This window comes from Protopterus annectens, chromosome 12.part0 (assembly GCF_019279795.1).
Source record: "Protopterus annectens isolate FY-2018-M chromosome 12.part0, PAN1.0, whole genome shotgun sequence".
In the NCBI taxonomy this organism is placed as follows: domain Eukaryota; kingdom Metazoa; phylum Chordata; order Ceratodontiformes; family Protopteridae; genus Protopterus; species Protopterus annectens.
The window spans coordinates 217,774,876-217,793,072 of record NC_056746.1 but is presented as its reverse complement, the minus strand read 5'-3'; the positions used below and the strand labels follow the sequence as shown (position 1 = coordinate 217,793,072).

The following is an 18,197-nucleotide window of genomic DNA, read 5'->3' as shown; positions in this document are numbered from 1 at the left end:
AATGCCTCAAAAATGTTTTTTGGCATGTTTCTACTTGCTTAAATTCTTGTGGTATCTTGGCACAATGTTTTCATGTAATAAATGGAATCTGGATATGGGCCCAAAGGTGCTTTTCCTTTCTTGAGTTGTCCATATCTGATTGCTGGTGGATTACTTATTATATCAAAGTCCTATTTCAAACTCTATTTTAGGCTGATTTCCATGGTTGTATGGAAGAGTATTTAAGAAAAGGCTATTGCACTGTCACTTGCATTCTCAAGCTAGAGACAACAATATACTAGTTTCCTGTTTCTTTCTTAATTATCTCTCACCCTAAGCTACTCTCCAGACTCCCGTATCTTAATCTCTCTAGTTCATCTTTCTCATGTTTTTTCGGCTACCTCTCTAATAGACAGATGTCTGTAAGATGGCTCTCTTCCTCTTGTCCTTCTCTACCCATCAATATTGGTGTTCCCTAAGGTTCTGTTCTTGGTCCTCTATTATTTAACATCTTTACTAACTTCATCTACACCTCCTGTCCTCACTCTTCTTTATTACACTATGCTAATGACTCCACAATTATCTCCACTTAATCTGCCTGACCTTCATAGCATTATCCAAAATTATTTTAATGCTGTAGGAAACTGGTTTTCTCATAATCTTCTCATTCTAAACCCCAGTAAAACTAAACTTCTATTTCTTCCAATATCCATTTCTTATCTTAAACCTACTTTTTCTATCACATCTCTTAGTAACACTGTCATCTATGTGGAAACGCACACTAAACTCCTGGCTGTTATTATTGATTAACTTAAAATATGACATTCTCATACATCATTGTATAAAAGCCACACCTAAAACTTGGCTTACTTTTCAGAAATAGAAAATTCCTCACCAATGATTCCAGACTCTCTCTAGCATATGCTGACCTTCTTCTTAGTCTTTTCTATGGCTCACCTATATTTACCAATTTGCAATCCTGTCTTTTGAATGTAAGCTTGAAATTTTATACAGTAAAGTTGCTAGGTTTGCTGCTAATCAGCCCTTCAACGCCCATCATTGCCTTTCTCTTAAAGCTCTTAACTGGTTGGAATTCCATCATCATCTACTCCTTCTTCAACTGGTTATCATTGACTCTACCCTTAACAAATCTACCTTTTGCCCTGGCATCTCTTCTCTCATCTTGCTCTATTCCCCAGCTCGGACACTTCGGACCTCTTATCATCAATCCTTGGAAATCTCTAACCCAGTACTATTGGTCAACATCTGTACAGTTACTTAATTGCCTTGTCCTGGAACAAATTATCTTTCTCCATCAGAATGATTACTAATGCTCACAAATTCAAAAAAAGCTCTTAAACATTACTGGCTAAAATCCTGGACATGTCCCTGTAAATACTCTACATAAGTAGTATCTCTTCTGTGTTACCATTTATGTATATTTACTGTAATTAGGTATATTTTTCTCTGTTACCATACACTCTTGCACCTCGCATTCCTTTTTCTTACCTTTTACTTTACTTTTCCTTCTTTGCCTTTCTGACTACATTATTGAACCTGTTCTGTACCTTTTTTGTACTTTTGTATTGTTATTGATTTGCACTTAATGTAAATTTTTTTTTTATATATAAATTCTTATTGTTTCTCTTTTTTATAGCAATGCACTTGTTGTTATCATGGCTGGATTCCTCATTGATAAACTAGGAAACCGTTGTAAGTATTCACAAAAATAATATTGAAACTGTCTTGTTTTAAACACTGGAAACGTTTTTTTATGGCTATACCTTTTTTTAATTTACAGTGGATGGATTGACGACTAGATGACTTATTTTTAAGCTCTCCATTGTGAAACTGCTTTTTGTGAAACAGGCGTGCTTTTTTCCTGTCACTTTAGGTTCAAGTTTCTTTCTAAGCTCAGATGCATGTAGTGATAAGAAGGGAATGAAGTTTTTCAAAGTTAATGTTATACTGGCATATGATTATAGACAGCAAAGGAAGGCAGAAACGTATCAAAACTGCTTGTTTAGTATAGCTAGATAATTGCATTAGCTCCTCACCTGACCCTATATTCTCCCTTTCCATTTGTCATATACTCTCTTGTGTCTGCTTCTTTAATTCCTTGTTTTATACATGCTCACCAGAAAACAAAACTTTCTCATGTCTATTGTAACTGTTTAAAACTGGATCTTACTCATTGTCCATCTGATCCAACACGTGACCAACAACTTCAGTGCTCCAGCTTTGAGCCCCTTAAGAATTTCTCTCCCGTAATACAGCCATCCCCTAATGTTCTTCAGATCTTGTTTGATGTCTTTGCGACCAGATAGTGTAGCTAAGTGCTCCACCTCATTGCTTTCTTTTTAACTAATGCAGTTAATTTTGTTAGTTATATATTCAGTCCCCTTTCCTCTCCTGTTCCTGTCTTTTCCCTCTGGGAATGACTTCTATGCATACTGTTTTCTGCCTAGTTGTATTTCTTATAGATTAGACTCCAAACTTTAGCATTAAAGTGTTGGAGAATTTAAAGATTTTAGATTTAACATTTTACTTCCTTGTAGGAAGTAAAAAAAAGTAACTTTTTTTCTAATTTTTCAGAACTTTCCTTTTGAAAGTTAAGGTTAGAAATACTTTGAAATAGTGTAAATTAGTTGAAATACTTTAATATAATGTGCAATAGTTAAACATGTTAAAGTACTTTGAAATAGTTTGAATGAATTACTATACTTTGTGGTTATCTTCTCCCATGGAAAAGCGAAAGAGCTTTAAAAAACATTGTGCAGGTACAAGATAACACCTACTGAGCTTCGCAATCAATGCGTGGTCTGCCTCGACATTCTCCTTTTGGCAGTGAAGTGCAAGATTTGTGAGAGGTTCAGTCCCACAGCGATGGTAAACCACCAAAATTGATGCTTAAGGGATTACTCCCTCTGGATCCAGAGTAATCAAAAGCAAAGAAGCACTCCAAGACCACCGAGGTAAGGACTTGGATCCAAAGAAAATACCATTGGATCTGATGTCCTTGTCTACATCTTCAAAGAAGCCAAGGTTGGAGGATTGTTTGTCCTTTATGCCGACTTACACCCACCTCATTCTGATCAGATTCCCATTGGATCCCATAGCTCTCTGTAACCCACCTGTTAAAGAATCTATTGGGTTCAGGGTTAAGCAGTGCCCTACCTCCAAACCATCATCAGCCCTGCCAAACAAATCCGTCAAGTCATATAGAAATACTTCTGAAGCAAACTTGAATCGCCTGATGCAGAAGTTCCTCTGGACACAGATTGGAGTCATTCTGTCCCCTTTGGCTCTGAAGGCGGTTGTATCCACCAAGTTTTCCCCCATCCTTATTCTTTCATAGGTCTGAACGTCGGCTCTGGTGATGTCCTTACATTTCAGTGTTGCAGTAGTCCTTGCAGTAAGAATCTCTTGCAAATGAGGCCCAACATCCGGCCAGTATACCAAAGCTTTGCTTTAAGGCATGCCATACATGACATGTATGCTCTGTGCGTAGAGTAGGTCATAAAGTTGATGTCTGGACATACCATCCTGAGAACTTCTTTGCTGCCAGTGCGAATACCATCTCTTGATCATCGGTCTGAATGCCCTTTCCATTGCTTTTTCTTTTCAGTTGTTGCTTGTGAGGTTTATGTCATCTAAGAAGGGTAAATGACCGAGTGGGAGACAGATTCCCCATAAAGGGCACCAAGAGCAGTGCTTATTTTGTCTTGGAGCTTCGCATGACCATACTTCCTGTTTGGTTTGTCGGGCCTTTGTTCCTAAGAGACTCTGCAGTTGGCTCTTTTCTTTGGCCTTGTGTTTAGCTAAATACTTATGATGTTGGTTTTCCAAAGACCAGATGGAAGGAACTTCCTACTCTGAGGAGCAGCCATCTGTGAAGTAGAAGGTCAAGAAATCTAGGCCGGATGCCTCTGCCAGGCATCTCTTCTGAGAGAAGTAAAAACCTGGAGGATCTCCTGGCTTTGCAGTTGGATTCTTCTCTCGCAACCATTTTAGAAGCCTGTGTGATGATACCCAAGGCTTGTCCTTGGAGGCCTTACAGAAGTCTGCTTCAAACATTCAGGGGGAATCGTGGGTGACTATTTCTGAGGGGCCTAACGGTGTTCCTCAGATTTTTGTCAGAGAGGAAGTCCCGACTACTATCCTTGAATGCTGTTTGGGGATCTAAGCCTTCTAAGTTTTTTAAGCATGTTTCTCCAGCTCATAAGGACACACAGAGTGAATGGCAGAATTTCACTCGAGTTGTTTAATGCTTTGGCTTTGAAACCTCCTCAGGGAGTTTCTATTCCAGCTCCCTCTTGGCCCTCTGCTCCCCTTAAAAGACCCATTGGATTCAGGTGAGGAATCCCTTGCTTACTCACCTCCGATTCCCTCTACTTTAGACTATGGGCCTGAGGAAGAGGAATATAGTAGTCTGGACACTTCTTTCAAGGAAATTTCTTTTGGGAACACAATCTCCAGAATGATGGAGTTTTTTTTAAAATGGGATTGTGATCAGTTTAGGTACAGAAGAGGTATTACAACTTCCTGCAGCAGGACTCTTCTAGACCTTCTGCTGTTCCTCCTGTGTTGGCTACTTTGTTGGATGCCTTTTCTAATGCTTTTGATGTCTCTAAGGCTTTGGATTCCCAGCCCCCCCCCCGCGCCTCCAAGAAACCCTGTAGGTTTTATAGGGTGCCTGTTGACTGTAATTTTCTCTATAGGTGTCCTTCTACTGGCCCTTCTGTGGTGTCTGACAAGCCATCTTAGTTGCTGCCTTTTCCTAAGTTACTTCCTTCTGATAAATCTAGCAGAACAATGGAAAGGCTAGGTGAGAAGGTTTATACCTCTGCTACCTTAGCTTTTAGAGCTGTCAGTTATCAGGCCCATATGTCCAGATACATGTTGGCTCTTCTTTCCCAGGCCTGTCAGGTAATTTTTGATCTCCCAGACTCTGATGGTAACTCTTCTGCTCTTTCCCTGTTAGGAAGTTCTTCCTGGGTAGCTTGCCATTCTATTAAGTGTAGTTATGATGCAGCAGATGTTTCTTCTAGGGTTGCTGCCTGTGGATCTGTGATGAGATATTCCTGACTTTGACTTCAACATTTGCCTGATGATATTAAGGCTAAGTTAATGGATGCTCCTCTGGACAGTGAACAGTTGTTTGGCAAAGCTGCTACTGCTTTTAAGTCACTTCCAGATAAGGGTAAGGCTTTGCAGGAAATATGTCTTGTTTCTTCTGTGCCTAAATTTCAGAGAAATTACATCAATAAGCCACCCTTTGTTCATAGGCAGTCTTGCCCTCTCCCCAAGGATAAGATAGGTTGGAAGTGGGCTCCTCCTGTTAAAGCTACCCTGACTTCTGTACCCCAGAAGTCTCCTTTGTCTGATAAATCAGGTGCTGTCTGACCATCCTGTTCTTCTCAGCCACATTCCTCTTTCTCTTCCTGTTTGGTTAAATATTACTCAGGACTCCTGGGTTTTATCAATTATCCACCAAGGATATTTCTTGGTCTGTAAGTCTCTTCCCCCTTTTTGTGGGCATTCCTCAGCCCCCTCCAAAACAGTTGTTTTTCTTTCCAGGGGTGCTTAAGGATGTTTCGACTCTGGGAACTATTAAGGAAGTTCCAGTTTCCCAAAGGGGGAGGGGTTTTTACTCCAGAATGTTTGTTTGTTTTTGTTGCCCAGAAAAGAGGGCACGTTGAGACCTATTCTGAACCTTTCTCATCTAAACACTTTTCTGAAGGTCCCTTTTCAAATGTTGTCCCTTCACTCTTTGTTCTCACTACTAATTCCTCAGGCTTATCTGGTGTCTCTGGACCTCCTAGATACTTGTCTTCATATCCATATTCATCTCCTTTTCAGGAAGTTTTTATGTTTCTCTGTTGCTTCCTAGCATTTTCAGTTCTGTGTTTTGCCCTTTGGCCTTTCTACTGCCCCAAGGGTATTCACCAAATGCCTCATTCCTGTGATTGCGTTTTGCAGGCTAAAGGGGTCCAAGTCTTTCCCCGCTTGGACGACTACCTGTTTCAGTTATCCTCTCCAGAGATTTTGTTGCAATATCTCCATTTTACCATTTCCCTTCTGCAAATCCTGGGGTTCACTATAAATATCAAAAAGTCCTTAATGACTCAACAGGATCATGTTTTTCTGGAGTGCAGGATCCAGCCTGTTCCAATGCTGGCATCCCTGCCTCCTCCCAAGGCCCTAACTTTAATTTCCCTGTTTCAGTCCCTTCTTCTGTAACAGCGAGGGAATTTCTGAGAGTTCTGGAGTTCATGGCTTCCACTATTCCTGTGCTTTCTTTTGCCAAGCTCCGCATGAAAAAACTTTGGTAGTTTCTGAGATCAGTTTGACGTCAGCATTTGCATCCCCTCAAATTCTTAGTTCCATTTCTTCAGTGTCTCAAGCAGGAACTTCAGTGGTGGATTCAGCAATTGACTCTCAATCCAGGGCTCCCCTTTCACCCACCTTTTCCTCCTGAAGAGCTTTTCAGAGATGCTTCAGACATGGGATGGGGAACAGCATTCTGCTCCCTAAAGGTGCAGGGAGTCTGGTTGCCTTGTCAACAGAAAGACTATGTCAGTGTCAAAGATATGAGAGCTCTTCTGCTGGCTCTTCAAGCATTTTATCCACTGCTCTTCTCGGATCCTCTCTAGGTGTTTGCAGACAATACCACAGTGATGTGGTATGTCAACAAACAGGGGGACGAGGTCTTCTCTTCTTTGCCTGTTGGCACTCGTAGTGTGGGACGTAGATATCCAGCATCAAATAACACTTCAGGTGGTATGCATACCCTCAAGTCAAAGCATTGTGGCAGACTGTCTGAGCAAGTCTATAATTCGGTCTCACAAATGGATGATTCACAGGGATGTGTTTCTGGACATTGTCCACCAGTGGAGTACTCCTCAAGTGGGTATTTTTGCCTCCCCTCTGAACAGACAGCTTCCCCTTTTTTTGTGCCAGTGTCCCAGGTCCTCTGGTTTGGAAAGTGGATGCCTTGTCTTTTTTCTTGGAAGGGAATGTTTCTTTATGCATGTATACCCCTTCCCCTCATTCCATGTTCAAAATACAAGATGCTCCCAAAATCTTGTTGGCGACTCCCTTTTGGCTGAGACCGCATTGGTTCCCTCTTCTTCTGCATTTAGCCAAGGGCAATCATCACAAGTTATCTCACAGGGTGGACCTACTCACACAGGACAAGGAATCTGTCATCCATCCCCACCTATTCACTCAACTCACACTGTAGGTGATAGGATTTTGATGCCACATAGACACCTTTTTTTTCTGAGGGCATGCTTAGGGTCCTGCAGGAGGCCAGGAAACCCACTACTAGGAAATTTTACTTGACCAACTGGCTGAGTTTTATTTGGTGTCTTTCTCATAACCTGGATCCACTTTCTGTCAATGTTCTTTTTGTTCTCTCTTATCTGTGTGAACTGTTCAGTACTGGGTTGGCTTATTGTTCTGCTGACGCCCACTTATCAGCTATCTCTGCTTGTCTGCCTTTATCACCTCCTTTAGCTTCTAGATTTGAAGCTAAACAATTCCTTAAAGGCATCCTTCATATTAAGCCTCCCAGGAAGCTTGTTCCTCTTCTCTGAGATCTTTTTTTGTTTTAGGAAAATTGACCCAGGCTCCTTTTGAGCCTGCAGTTTCAGGTTCCTTGTAACATTGCTCTTGGAAGACTGTATTTATGTTAGCCCTTACTTCTGCCAAATGAGTGTCTGAGCTTCAAGCCCTTATGACTTGTCCTCCTTTTTCGCTTTTTCATAAGGACAGGGTGACCCTTTAGTATCTTTTTATGCCCGAGGCTGTGAAGGAGTCGTCCCTTAATCGCTGTATTCATTTGCCCACTTTTACCCTTCTCCACAATCTGCCAGTGAGAAGGTGCTGTACATGTTGGATGTGTATAGACAACTCAGATTTTATTTAGATAAGACTAATGTCTTAGTCTTATCAGTTCTGTTTCCTTTCTTCATAGGTATTTAGAATTGCCTGTGTCGAAACAAACTTATTTCTTCTTGGATCTCTAAAGCCATTTCTTTTTGTTTATCCTTTTATTGTAAGAGCCTTCCTTCTTCTGTTAAGGATTATTCTACTAGAGCTGTGGCTTCTTCTGGTGCATTTTTCCAAGGGTTTGGATACTAAGTCTGTTCTTGAGGCAGCTAGCTGGACTTCTGTGCATACTTTTACTAAGCACTACAAGCTGGATGGAATTTCCAGAGCTAGAGCTGGTTTTGCTAGGGCCATCCTTTATGGCTTCCTAGATGGTTCTGCTGGTCCTTTCTCCTCCCTCTCTTATTCCTGAGCTTTGGCACTCTCCCTATTGTAATGAAAACTGCAGCAGTGAAATGGAAGGACATAGTACAGTTGTGTAAAATCTTACCATAGCGGTAATGTCCTTTTCACTGTTGCAGTATTCACTCCCTCCCTCCTCCTCCTGGTCCATTTCTCTTCTGGATGTACTGATTACCTCTCTTCTTCTTCTTGGATTGGCATTCCTACTGGGGCTTTCAGTTCTGAGGGTGATACTACACAAGGAGTATACATATGACATACGTTGTACCCTAAAGCAATCTAAAGACTTTGGTATACTGGTCGGATGTCGGGCAGCCCTTGGCAGGGGATCCCTATTGTAATGAGTACTGCAACAGTGAAGAGAAGGATATCTACTGCTATGGTAAGATTTTACACAGCTGTACTTTCTTATATCCAGAACGTTTACAGGGATCGGTCTCATCATTGCTGATCCTCCCTCTGGTTTCATCTTTGAGTTTTACAAATCTGACTCTCTCAGCTCTGGTTTCGGAACAAAGAGTCTCTGGATCAAGGAGTTTTCTTGATGACTTCCACAGCTTTGGATTTCTCTTAAGCCTTCAACCTTTTGGTTTCAATCCTTGCAAATGAGATATCTAACCTCAGGAGTTTAGAGCCTACTCTCTCTTCTTGGGGACCTTTTCTCCCAAGGGCGATTCAGATCTCACTACATGAGCAGGCTCCTCTGATCCATTTGAAATTTAGTTGGCTTTTCAGGTGCTATGGAGGGTGTTTGGCTGTTCATCATCTTAATCACTGCTGCAGTGGCCTTTGGTATAAGAGTTATATCCTGCCAAGAATATCACAGCCAGCCAACTTTCAAAGCTTTGGGCCACCTTCCATGTGCTCAAACTGTCAGGCACCTCAAGGTTAGGTGACTTTTGGGTGCCATGCCCTTCTGAGCTTTACTACCACTGAAGACTATGCTTCTCTGAGGCTTTTGATGATTGATCAGTCAGCTTTTGCTATACTTTGCTGGGCAGATAAGTTCCATATGGTGGTAATTGCATTTCTTCTATTGTTCAAGTCACTACTCATTGTTTACAGTGTTTATGACTCTCTTGATGCTCCTTCAAGGGCTATGGCCATTGGTACTGTTTTGAGGAGGTTTGCCTGGCTGTGTTCTCAGAACCTCTCAGATGATAAAAATGAGATTTTAAATTCTTCTTTGGATAAAGATTTAATTTTTGGCACCTGTGCTGCACAGGTGATTAAAAAGTGTGATGAAAAGGGTAAGCTAATATAGGAAGATTTTTCAGCCCTCCTTTTCTAAGGCATTCTGTAACTGCTCATCCAGTTGTAGTAAGAAACAAAATAAACAGTCTTGACAAAATGTAGATAAACAGACAATTTGATGTCAATCTCCATTTAATCCTTGATGTTTGGGTTTGGTTACGAGTATTGGAACCAACACAGCCGTTACTACAGCCTGCTAGAACCAAAAACTCTCAAGCTCAATCCTACTCAGAATGCTCCTCTCCAGTTTACCACAGATCTCATTTGCCGCTTTCTTGGACAGACATTTTTGCCTTTGCTCTCAAGCTAAGTAAGGATTTTTTCTTATTATTTTGCCTATCTTCCTTTTTCAACAACTAAATGTATTTCTATAGTTATCCCTACCCTCTACTTTTTCATGTAGTTCTTAATTACCAGTGTGGTAATTTTCTCCTTTTTCTGTGTACCTACCATTGTGAATAGATATCTCTCTTTTCATGCACTCTAGTGTACGATATCCTTTCCTTAAAGTCCTTTAAAAACCTTTGACTATTTACTGTGTTTAAATGGGTTACGAGTGCTGCTTTTCCTGTGTATTCCTCCACCCATTTGTTGTGGGCTTGTGTGGTGTGACTTTCTTTCCTTTTCTTTTATGGTTGAAATACCCAGGACCCTCCGGCCTTAAGAAATGCCAGTAGTCTGTCAATAAAATTTACTCCGTCAGACTTATGTTATATGTAAACTACTAAAAGAAATTAGCAAACCAACATTTCTTCACCTTCAACTCCTTCCTCTTTCTCTGGGAAAGCGGAGTAGAGAAACATGTCTTGCCATCTTCTTCACTGGCACTGACAGCCAAAAAGTCAAATCCTGTGTGCCAGAGCTCCTCAGCACTGACAAAACATTGGTGCCAAAGCACTGAAAATCAAAAAGTCAAATCCTCTGTGCCAAAAAGCTTCTTAGTACTGATGAACACTGGTACTGAAGCACTGAGACTTGGGGGGGGGGGGGGGAGTCAAATCCTCGGTGCCAAAACTTTTCCTTGACCCCAACGTGGTACTGAAGTGATTGCACCAACACCCTCTATTGCTTCTAAACATTCAACGCCAAGGACCTCTGTGCAGATTTAATCCCCTAACTTGGTTGCAAAGGTCTCACTGTGAGCACTTCTTCCATGTCGAATCTAATTCAGCAAGGAGTACTTCTAGTTGGCAGTCACCCAAGTTTCAGTATTCCCCATGCATTCTTCTTTTTGCTGGTGAATTACTTGAGGTCTTTTTGCATAAACTCATGACTTCCTCAGTGCCCTGTATCTGTTCCACCCAAAAAAAAAAAAAAAAAAATGGAGGAGTTCTTTGGTGCTGTCGGAACCTCACGAAGCCTTATCTGCCTGGTTGGCCCCGAGGGGTAGGAACCGATTCTAATTGTTTCTGAGCTGTCTCTGTACCTTGGAGCTTTGGCTCAGGTCATTCAGCACTGTTTTTTGTTTTGGAGGCTGTCTCGCAGGATTGGAGAGTGGCAGTGTCTCGGTTCCAGGCTCCCTTCCCTCTTCGAGGGGGACCGGCCTTCGAGGAAATGGAGTGAATCTCTGCTGTCTCAGCTACTCAACTGACCTCTTCTTCCTCGAGGCATATTCTTTCCTCAAATCCAGTTATCCAGCCTGCTCCTCCACTGGATCAGCCAGTGCTAAAACCTCATGAGACTCTGATATAAATTCTGACTTCTTCTGATACCATGCCAGACCATCCCCCATATGAGGCCCATCAGAAGAAAAAATGCAAGAAGAACCACTTGGATCCCTCTAATGATTTTTACCCTTGGAGACATCCTGAAAACTGTGAAACCGGGGCGATTGCAACTTGCCAAAACACTACCCCTGAGGAATCTGCATACCTGCAGTCTTTTCGCACTCCCCCATCTATCTCTTGAGTGACTCCACTCATAGATCCCCCTTTTCAGTGGATTGCAGCTCCATTGAAACTATCCCTAGGAGGCCAGATGAGTATATGTCATGGTCGGAGTGCCTGCCATGCAGCAGGAACTGGCATCGGAAAGTTCCTCTCTCCATCCACTCAACACAAGAGTCTCGGACAATGGATTGGTTTAGCAGAGGATTTACATTTTATTGACTCTTGCCTTATGGTCTTTGAAATTTCAGGGACTTTACACCAAACTTCAAGGGATCTGGTCTAGGAGCTCTCCGATACCCTGGCAGGCGCTATCTCGGAAAAGGCACAAGATAAAGTTGCCTCTCTGTTAGCTACCATGGAGTTTCTCTAATTCCTCCATGTGACTCATTGTTCATGCAGCTGAAATGACTACCAGAGCAGCATGTTCAACCGTAATCATAAGGAGACATTCCTGGATGTGCTTGTGTTAATTTGTGGAGCCATTCAAGTTTTCATTCGTCAATGCCCTCTTTGACAAATCATCCCTTTTTGGCCCTAAAGTTTGAGAAACTTTGTCCAGGTGTGAAAAAGATGGAAGGACCCTTTCTGCTCTGGATGTATGTTTTTTTTTTACTCAGTAGTCCTATTCTAGGAACCAGAGGAGCAGGAAAATGTGGTTCAGAAAGTACCAAGGGCCTTTCCAGGACTCGTGTGGCAGTAGCTCCCCAGGGGCAAAGCTCTAATGGAAGGCACCGTCCATGCAAAAGAGGTGGCCTGAAAAATCATTCCAGGGGCTCCTTTTCCCAGAAAACCTTATCAGCACTCCTGAAAGGATGCCAGATTTTTCTTTCCTCTGGAAGCAGCCATTTATCCTTGCACCAACACGCCTGGCTCCAGATAACTTCGGATGTTTGGGTGAACAAGATCATAACCCGAGGATACATCATACCACTCCTTTTTCCACCCCACATCTCCAACAAAATCCCCGACGTTCCACCCAGTCAGAGTGAACCAGAAGTTCTAGAAAGTGAAAAAACTGCTAGAAAAAAAGTCAACCAAAAGGTCCTGCTAGACCAGATAGAATCCAAAGTTTACTCAGGATTCTTTTAGTGCTAAAAAAGATAGGGGACTGGACACCAATTTTGGATCTATGTTTTTTGAGTAAGTCAGTTCGACAGATGAACTTCCAGATGATTCAGGCTATTCTTGCGTTTCTAGGGAAATACGATTTGGATATGCTTGATCTCCAGGACACATATTACCACATAAAAATGGACAAGTCCTCCAGGAAATTTCTCCACTTCCAGCTGGGAGCCAATCATTGTCAGTTCAGGGCTCTGCCATTGGGTCTCACCACAGCCCCCCAGAATGTTCAACTAATGCATGGCAGTAGTAGCAGCTCACTTGAGACTGCACAGATTTCGGGTGTCTCCATACTTCGATGACTTTCTCATTACTGCTCCCACCAGGCATCTACTAGAATAAACAGACTTCTCCAGACCTGTGCCAACCTAGTTATTTACCATAATTACGGAAAACCACAGCTAACTCCAGTACAAACTTTGGAGTTCATAGGAGTGGTGCTAAATACCAAGACTTGCTTAGCCTCCCTTCCTTTATCTCAAATTTCTCAAATTGCAGAATATCAAGGCCCAAGTTTAAAAAAAAAAAAAAAAAAAAAAAAAAAAATTTTAGAAGCACGAGAGTAGCCACAAAACTAGGCTTACAAGCCTTAGGTTCGATGGTGGTGGCTGTTAGACCTCTAACAGGATTTCACACGAGAATTTTACAGTGACTTCTAGCATCTCAGTGGTCCATACTGTATCAACCAATGTCAGATTAGTTTTTGATTACCAACCGTTGCAAGAAATTTACCTTGGTGGATTCAGTCGGAGGAAATTTTCTTGGGGCCTTCCCTTTATCCCATGTCATCCCCAAGCCATAGTGAGCATGAACGCCTCCCAGATGGGGTGGGGGGCATTATATGGGCAAGATGGTCCAAGGCACTTGGTTCCCCCATGGAGTACTTGTATATTGTATTCTTATAATATTTATATATTTTATATAATATAATTCTTATTCTTATAATACTTTTTCTGGTATATCTCCTTTCTCCCCTCTCACTAGTAAAAATATTAAACTAGGCCTATGTTTTTCTCCCCTACAGCTTCCTAAGTCTTGTGATTCCCACCTCCAAGGTGCTTCTCCTCAAAATCGCCCAGAATCGCCACCTCTGAAATAATCAACTGGAACACAACCGAGTAAACCTATCTACTGTCGCACCTCCACTGTTTTTGCTTAATAACTCTTAGTGTAGTGCCCCTTTGCACATCACTAGCGGCCTGCAGCGGTCTTCAATCCCCCTGTAGCCCCACTTTTTTCTCCTCATCTGCTTCCCTAGTTACAGTTACTATTTTTGTCACTAGGTGGCAGTGTTACCCTGCCTGTTATTAACCTGTCTCCAAATAGCACCAATCCGTGTTCAAAACTAAAGCTTTTTCTGTCATTTATCTCAATACTTGGCTCTTAGTTCTAAATAAACCCATAGCTGCATCTCGGTATACTCTTACCTGAAGTGGCTCGCATGCTCACTGCCTGTTCTCTATTCCACTGATTGTGGTAGGCAACATCTTCTTCTCCTTGGCTCTACCAGCTCCTTTCACTATCCTGGCTCACTCCGCTCCCCTACCCTGCCCCCAAATCTCACCCACTCCCAGTACCTCTGCACTTATACTTACTAAGCCACACCCTTCTCCTCCAACATCCAATTAACCTATCCTTCCTACCCATAATTACTTAATTACTCCTTCCAGTCCAACCCTTACATCTACTCCAACCCCTCACACTCTTAAATCTACACTTCATCTGTCCCAATACCTTCCCATCTCAAACTGACACCCCAATTCTACCAAATATAAATACCACGCCTGTCAAAACCAGTCACTTTTCTAACTGTAATACTTCTTCTTATCTCTTTATCCTACTTACCTGGCATACCTTTCTGTGCCAATCACAATTCCCCCATTTCACTCCACTATCTTATCCTGTTTGCAGCACACATGCACTCCTCTATCTGCATTTCCCCTAACCTTTCCTCCCTCAATAATATTATGCTCTTCACCTATAAACTCATATTCTACCATAAAAACACTACTCCAAGCAATAACATCTCCATCTCATCAAACTTACAACTTATAAACCAGATTCTAAACAGCCTAAATACCTCTTCTCCCACATTCTCCATTTTACCTCTATCCTTATATCTGGGGACATGCACCCAAAACCCTGGCTCCTCTCCTTCACATATCTCTTTCTCCCCACTCACCTGGTAGATCCCTTCATTTCACAGCACTGAACGCTCAGAGCATATGTAATAAAATCCCTAACCTCCATGCCTGGCTTCTCCATAACAAACCTGACATTCTTTCCATCTCTGAAACCTTAAACCACACATAAAAGAGACTCAGAATTGACCCCACCCAACTACTGTGTTATCAGAAATGATAGAACACACAAAAAAGAGGTGGTGTAGCTCTTCTTTAGTTCTCATCCCTCTCAGTGACCCCTTACTCCAAACCTATCCCCAAATTTGGTAATGCTGAATTATTTCTAGCCCTCCAAGTAAACAAACACACATTTATCTGTATTACCACCCTCTATATCCCTCCTAGAGACAATGTTCCAATCCAAGAGGGCATTCTCTCCTGGCTCTCAACCAATATCACTAATGAAACTGTAATCCTGGGGGATGTTAACATTAACTGGGACACGATTCAATCTCCTACCAACTCTCTAAATATAAATCTTTATAACTTCACTGAACTTATTAACTCCATAACCAGACCTTCCAAAGACATAATTTCTGGCAGTACCCTACATTGGATCCTAGTTTCCCATCCTCACTACTTCTCCGATAGTGGTACCCTTCCAGATCCACTAGGTAATCACCTTCCCACTTTTGCCCATTGCCTGCCCACCTTCCTACAATTTTCTCACACCTACACCTCTACTCGGTACCTAAAAAGCTTTAACCCCAGTGCATTCTCTGATGCACTAAAAAGTACTAACTGGAACCCACTCAAAACTCTACCCCTGGAAAATGCTATTACATACTTCAATAAAACCTTCTTAAACCTGCTCCCTGGAAACAAAACGCAGTAAAAGTAACTCCATCCCTTGGGTAACTAAGAATACCCTAGCCACCATGTAACTCCGTGATAAAACTTGGAAACGCTACCATAAAACAAAAACTATTACTTCCCTGAATGAATACAAAACACTTCGCAACAAAGTAAAAAAACTTAACTCAGACCGCAAAGCCTATTTTTCCACTCTCCAAACCCATAACAACAATAACCCTAAAGAATTCTGGGATGGAATCTCCTCTCTTCTCAACCCAGGTAAAAAAGAAAACCCTTGCCCCGACCCAAATGCCTCTGACTCGGATTTAGCTACTCAATTTAACTCATTCTTTATTGATTCCATATCCAAACTAACATCATCCTTCACTGATGACCTTGCTCCCCCACAACAACCTCATCACATCCCCTTCTCCTCCAGTATCTTTAGCTCCCAACCTCCTCCATTCTCCATGAACCCCATCCTCTACCATAAAAAAAACTTCTAAAATTGAAACCTTGCTTTAATGCACCTGATGTAATACCCTCCTACTTCCTAAAGATAGCCGCAGAAGCCATTGCTTTCCCCATCTGCATCTTAATAAATCGATCAATTTCAGAATGCCAGGTTCCCCAGCTCTGGAAAAAGGCCTTTATTATTCCACTCCATAAAGGCAGTAACAATAATGAACTTTCCAACTTCCCATTGCTATCTTATCCTCTATTTCAAAACCTCTCGAAAAATGCATCCACCTACAACTCTTGCCCTATCTAATAAACAATAACCTTCTTACTTCCACCCAGCATGCATTCCGACCCGGCCATAGCACCACCACCGCTCTCTTCTCCTTCCTAGAAACCATAAACAAAGCCTGTGACTCTGGTCATATTGTATACATCCTCCTTCTCGACCGCTCTAAGGCCTTCAGCACCATCTCTCATAACCTCCTCCTTACTAAGCTCTCTTAACTAAATCTATCCCACTCCTCTATTAACTGGTTCACCAGTTACCTATCAAATAGGCAAGAAGCATTTAAGTGGAAAAAAGCTACTTCACCGTTCCTAAACACTCCCACAGGTTTACCTCAAGGCTCAATTTTAGGCCCCCTTCTATTCAGTGTTTTCATTAATGACTTTTACCATGCCATCCCTAATGCCAACCTTATCCAGTATGCAGATGACTCTACAATGATCTGTTCTGCACCCTCCACCTCTTCATTAACAAAATTAACCCAAGATGCCTTTTCCTCTACAGAACAGTGGATGCTAGATAACCACCTAGCACTAAATGCAATCAAGACTAAAGTAATAATATTCCCCCCTTCTAAAATCATCACCCTAGACAAAAACTCTTTCTCGATCACCAGCTGAAATAACACTCCTCTTGAAGCAGTCTCCAGTGCTAAACTGTTAGGGATCCTCCTCGATGACGAACTAAAGTTTGATAGCCATATTCATGTAAATATTTAAAAAACTCACAAGAAACTTGCCATGCTTTGTCGCCACAACTGTTTCATCTCTCCCTCCACTAGACTCGTTCTTGTTAATACATACATCCCTTCCCTCCTGTATGGTGCCTCTATCCTTTCCAGTCTGCAATTCTCCCTCAAGTCAAAACTCTCCTCTTGTTACTATAAAATCTCAAAATTTGCAACTAGCCACAGATCCAATACCCATCACTGCATCTCCCTGCACCAACTGAACTGAACTGGCTTGAACATGCCAATTATCTTGCCTATATTCAACTTATCCAAGCACCTAAACTTATTTTTTGCCTCTCTCTCTGTCCCTCCCTTGCCCTCTACCTTCCACATGCATCGTCCAAACAGATGCGTTCGATCTAACTTCCAAAATGTAATGAGCTACATAAACCTGCCCATCCTTTACTTCACTCACACCTAATCTCACAATGGGAATGCTCTTGCTCTCATGCTACATAACATCCTACTATAATTCTCTCTTTATCTAACATATCTACTAACAGCTCTCATCCTACATAACATCCTACTATAATTCTCTCTCTATCTAACATATCTGCTAATAGCTCTCATGCTACATAACATCCTACTATAATTCTCTCTCTATCTAACATATCTGCTAATAGCTCTCATGCTACATAACATCCTATTATAATTCTCTGTTTATCCAACATATCTGCTAATAGCTCTCATGCTACAGAACATCCTATTATAATTCGCTGTTTATCCAACATATCTACGAACAGCTCTCATCCTACATAACATCCTACTATAATTCTCTCTTTATCTAACATATCTGCTAATAGCTCTCATGCTACATAACATCCTACTATAATTCTCTCTTTATCTAACATATCTGCTAATAGCCTCCTTTAGTCCATAATCTCCTGAAGGAACTTGCATTCTTTTTTACTACCTTAATTTGTACATAATGGAATTTTTCATGCATTTGCTCCATCAAATGCCAATTTATTGTAACTGTTACCGTGTATTCTTTCTCTGTCTGATTAACTGTTTTGTAAACTTTGTAATGATTGTTATTCTGTGATCTTGTAATTCTGAAATTTATTATATTTGTACTTACTGGAGCTTTTCTCCCCAGGACTCCAGTGAAAATGGGTTCCTTGTGGCCCAATGGACTATCCTGGTAAACAAACTGCAAATAAATAATATGTCGGTAGTTTGGTACATTAACAAGTGTG

The 18,197-nt window shown here is 41.6% G+C and overlaps 1 protein-coding gene across 4 annotated transcripts in view; it reads left to right on the top strand.

The window, feature by feature from the left end:
- Positions 1-18,197, top strand: part of MFSD1 (major facilitator superfamily domain containing 1) — a 336,629-nt gene that overhangs the window by 24,026 nt on the left and 294,406 nt on the right. For 2 of the 4 annotated variants that reach the window (XM_044089274.1, XM_044089273.1), the window contains one exon: positions 1,637-1,692. The exons of the other annotated variants lie outside the window; for them this stretch is intronic. In XM_044089274.1, the coding sequence (XP_043945209.1) occupies positions 1,637-1,692 (56 nt within the window). The remainder of the gene's footprint in view (positions 1-1,636; positions 1,693-18,197) is intronic. 4 annotated transcript variants of the gene reach the window in all.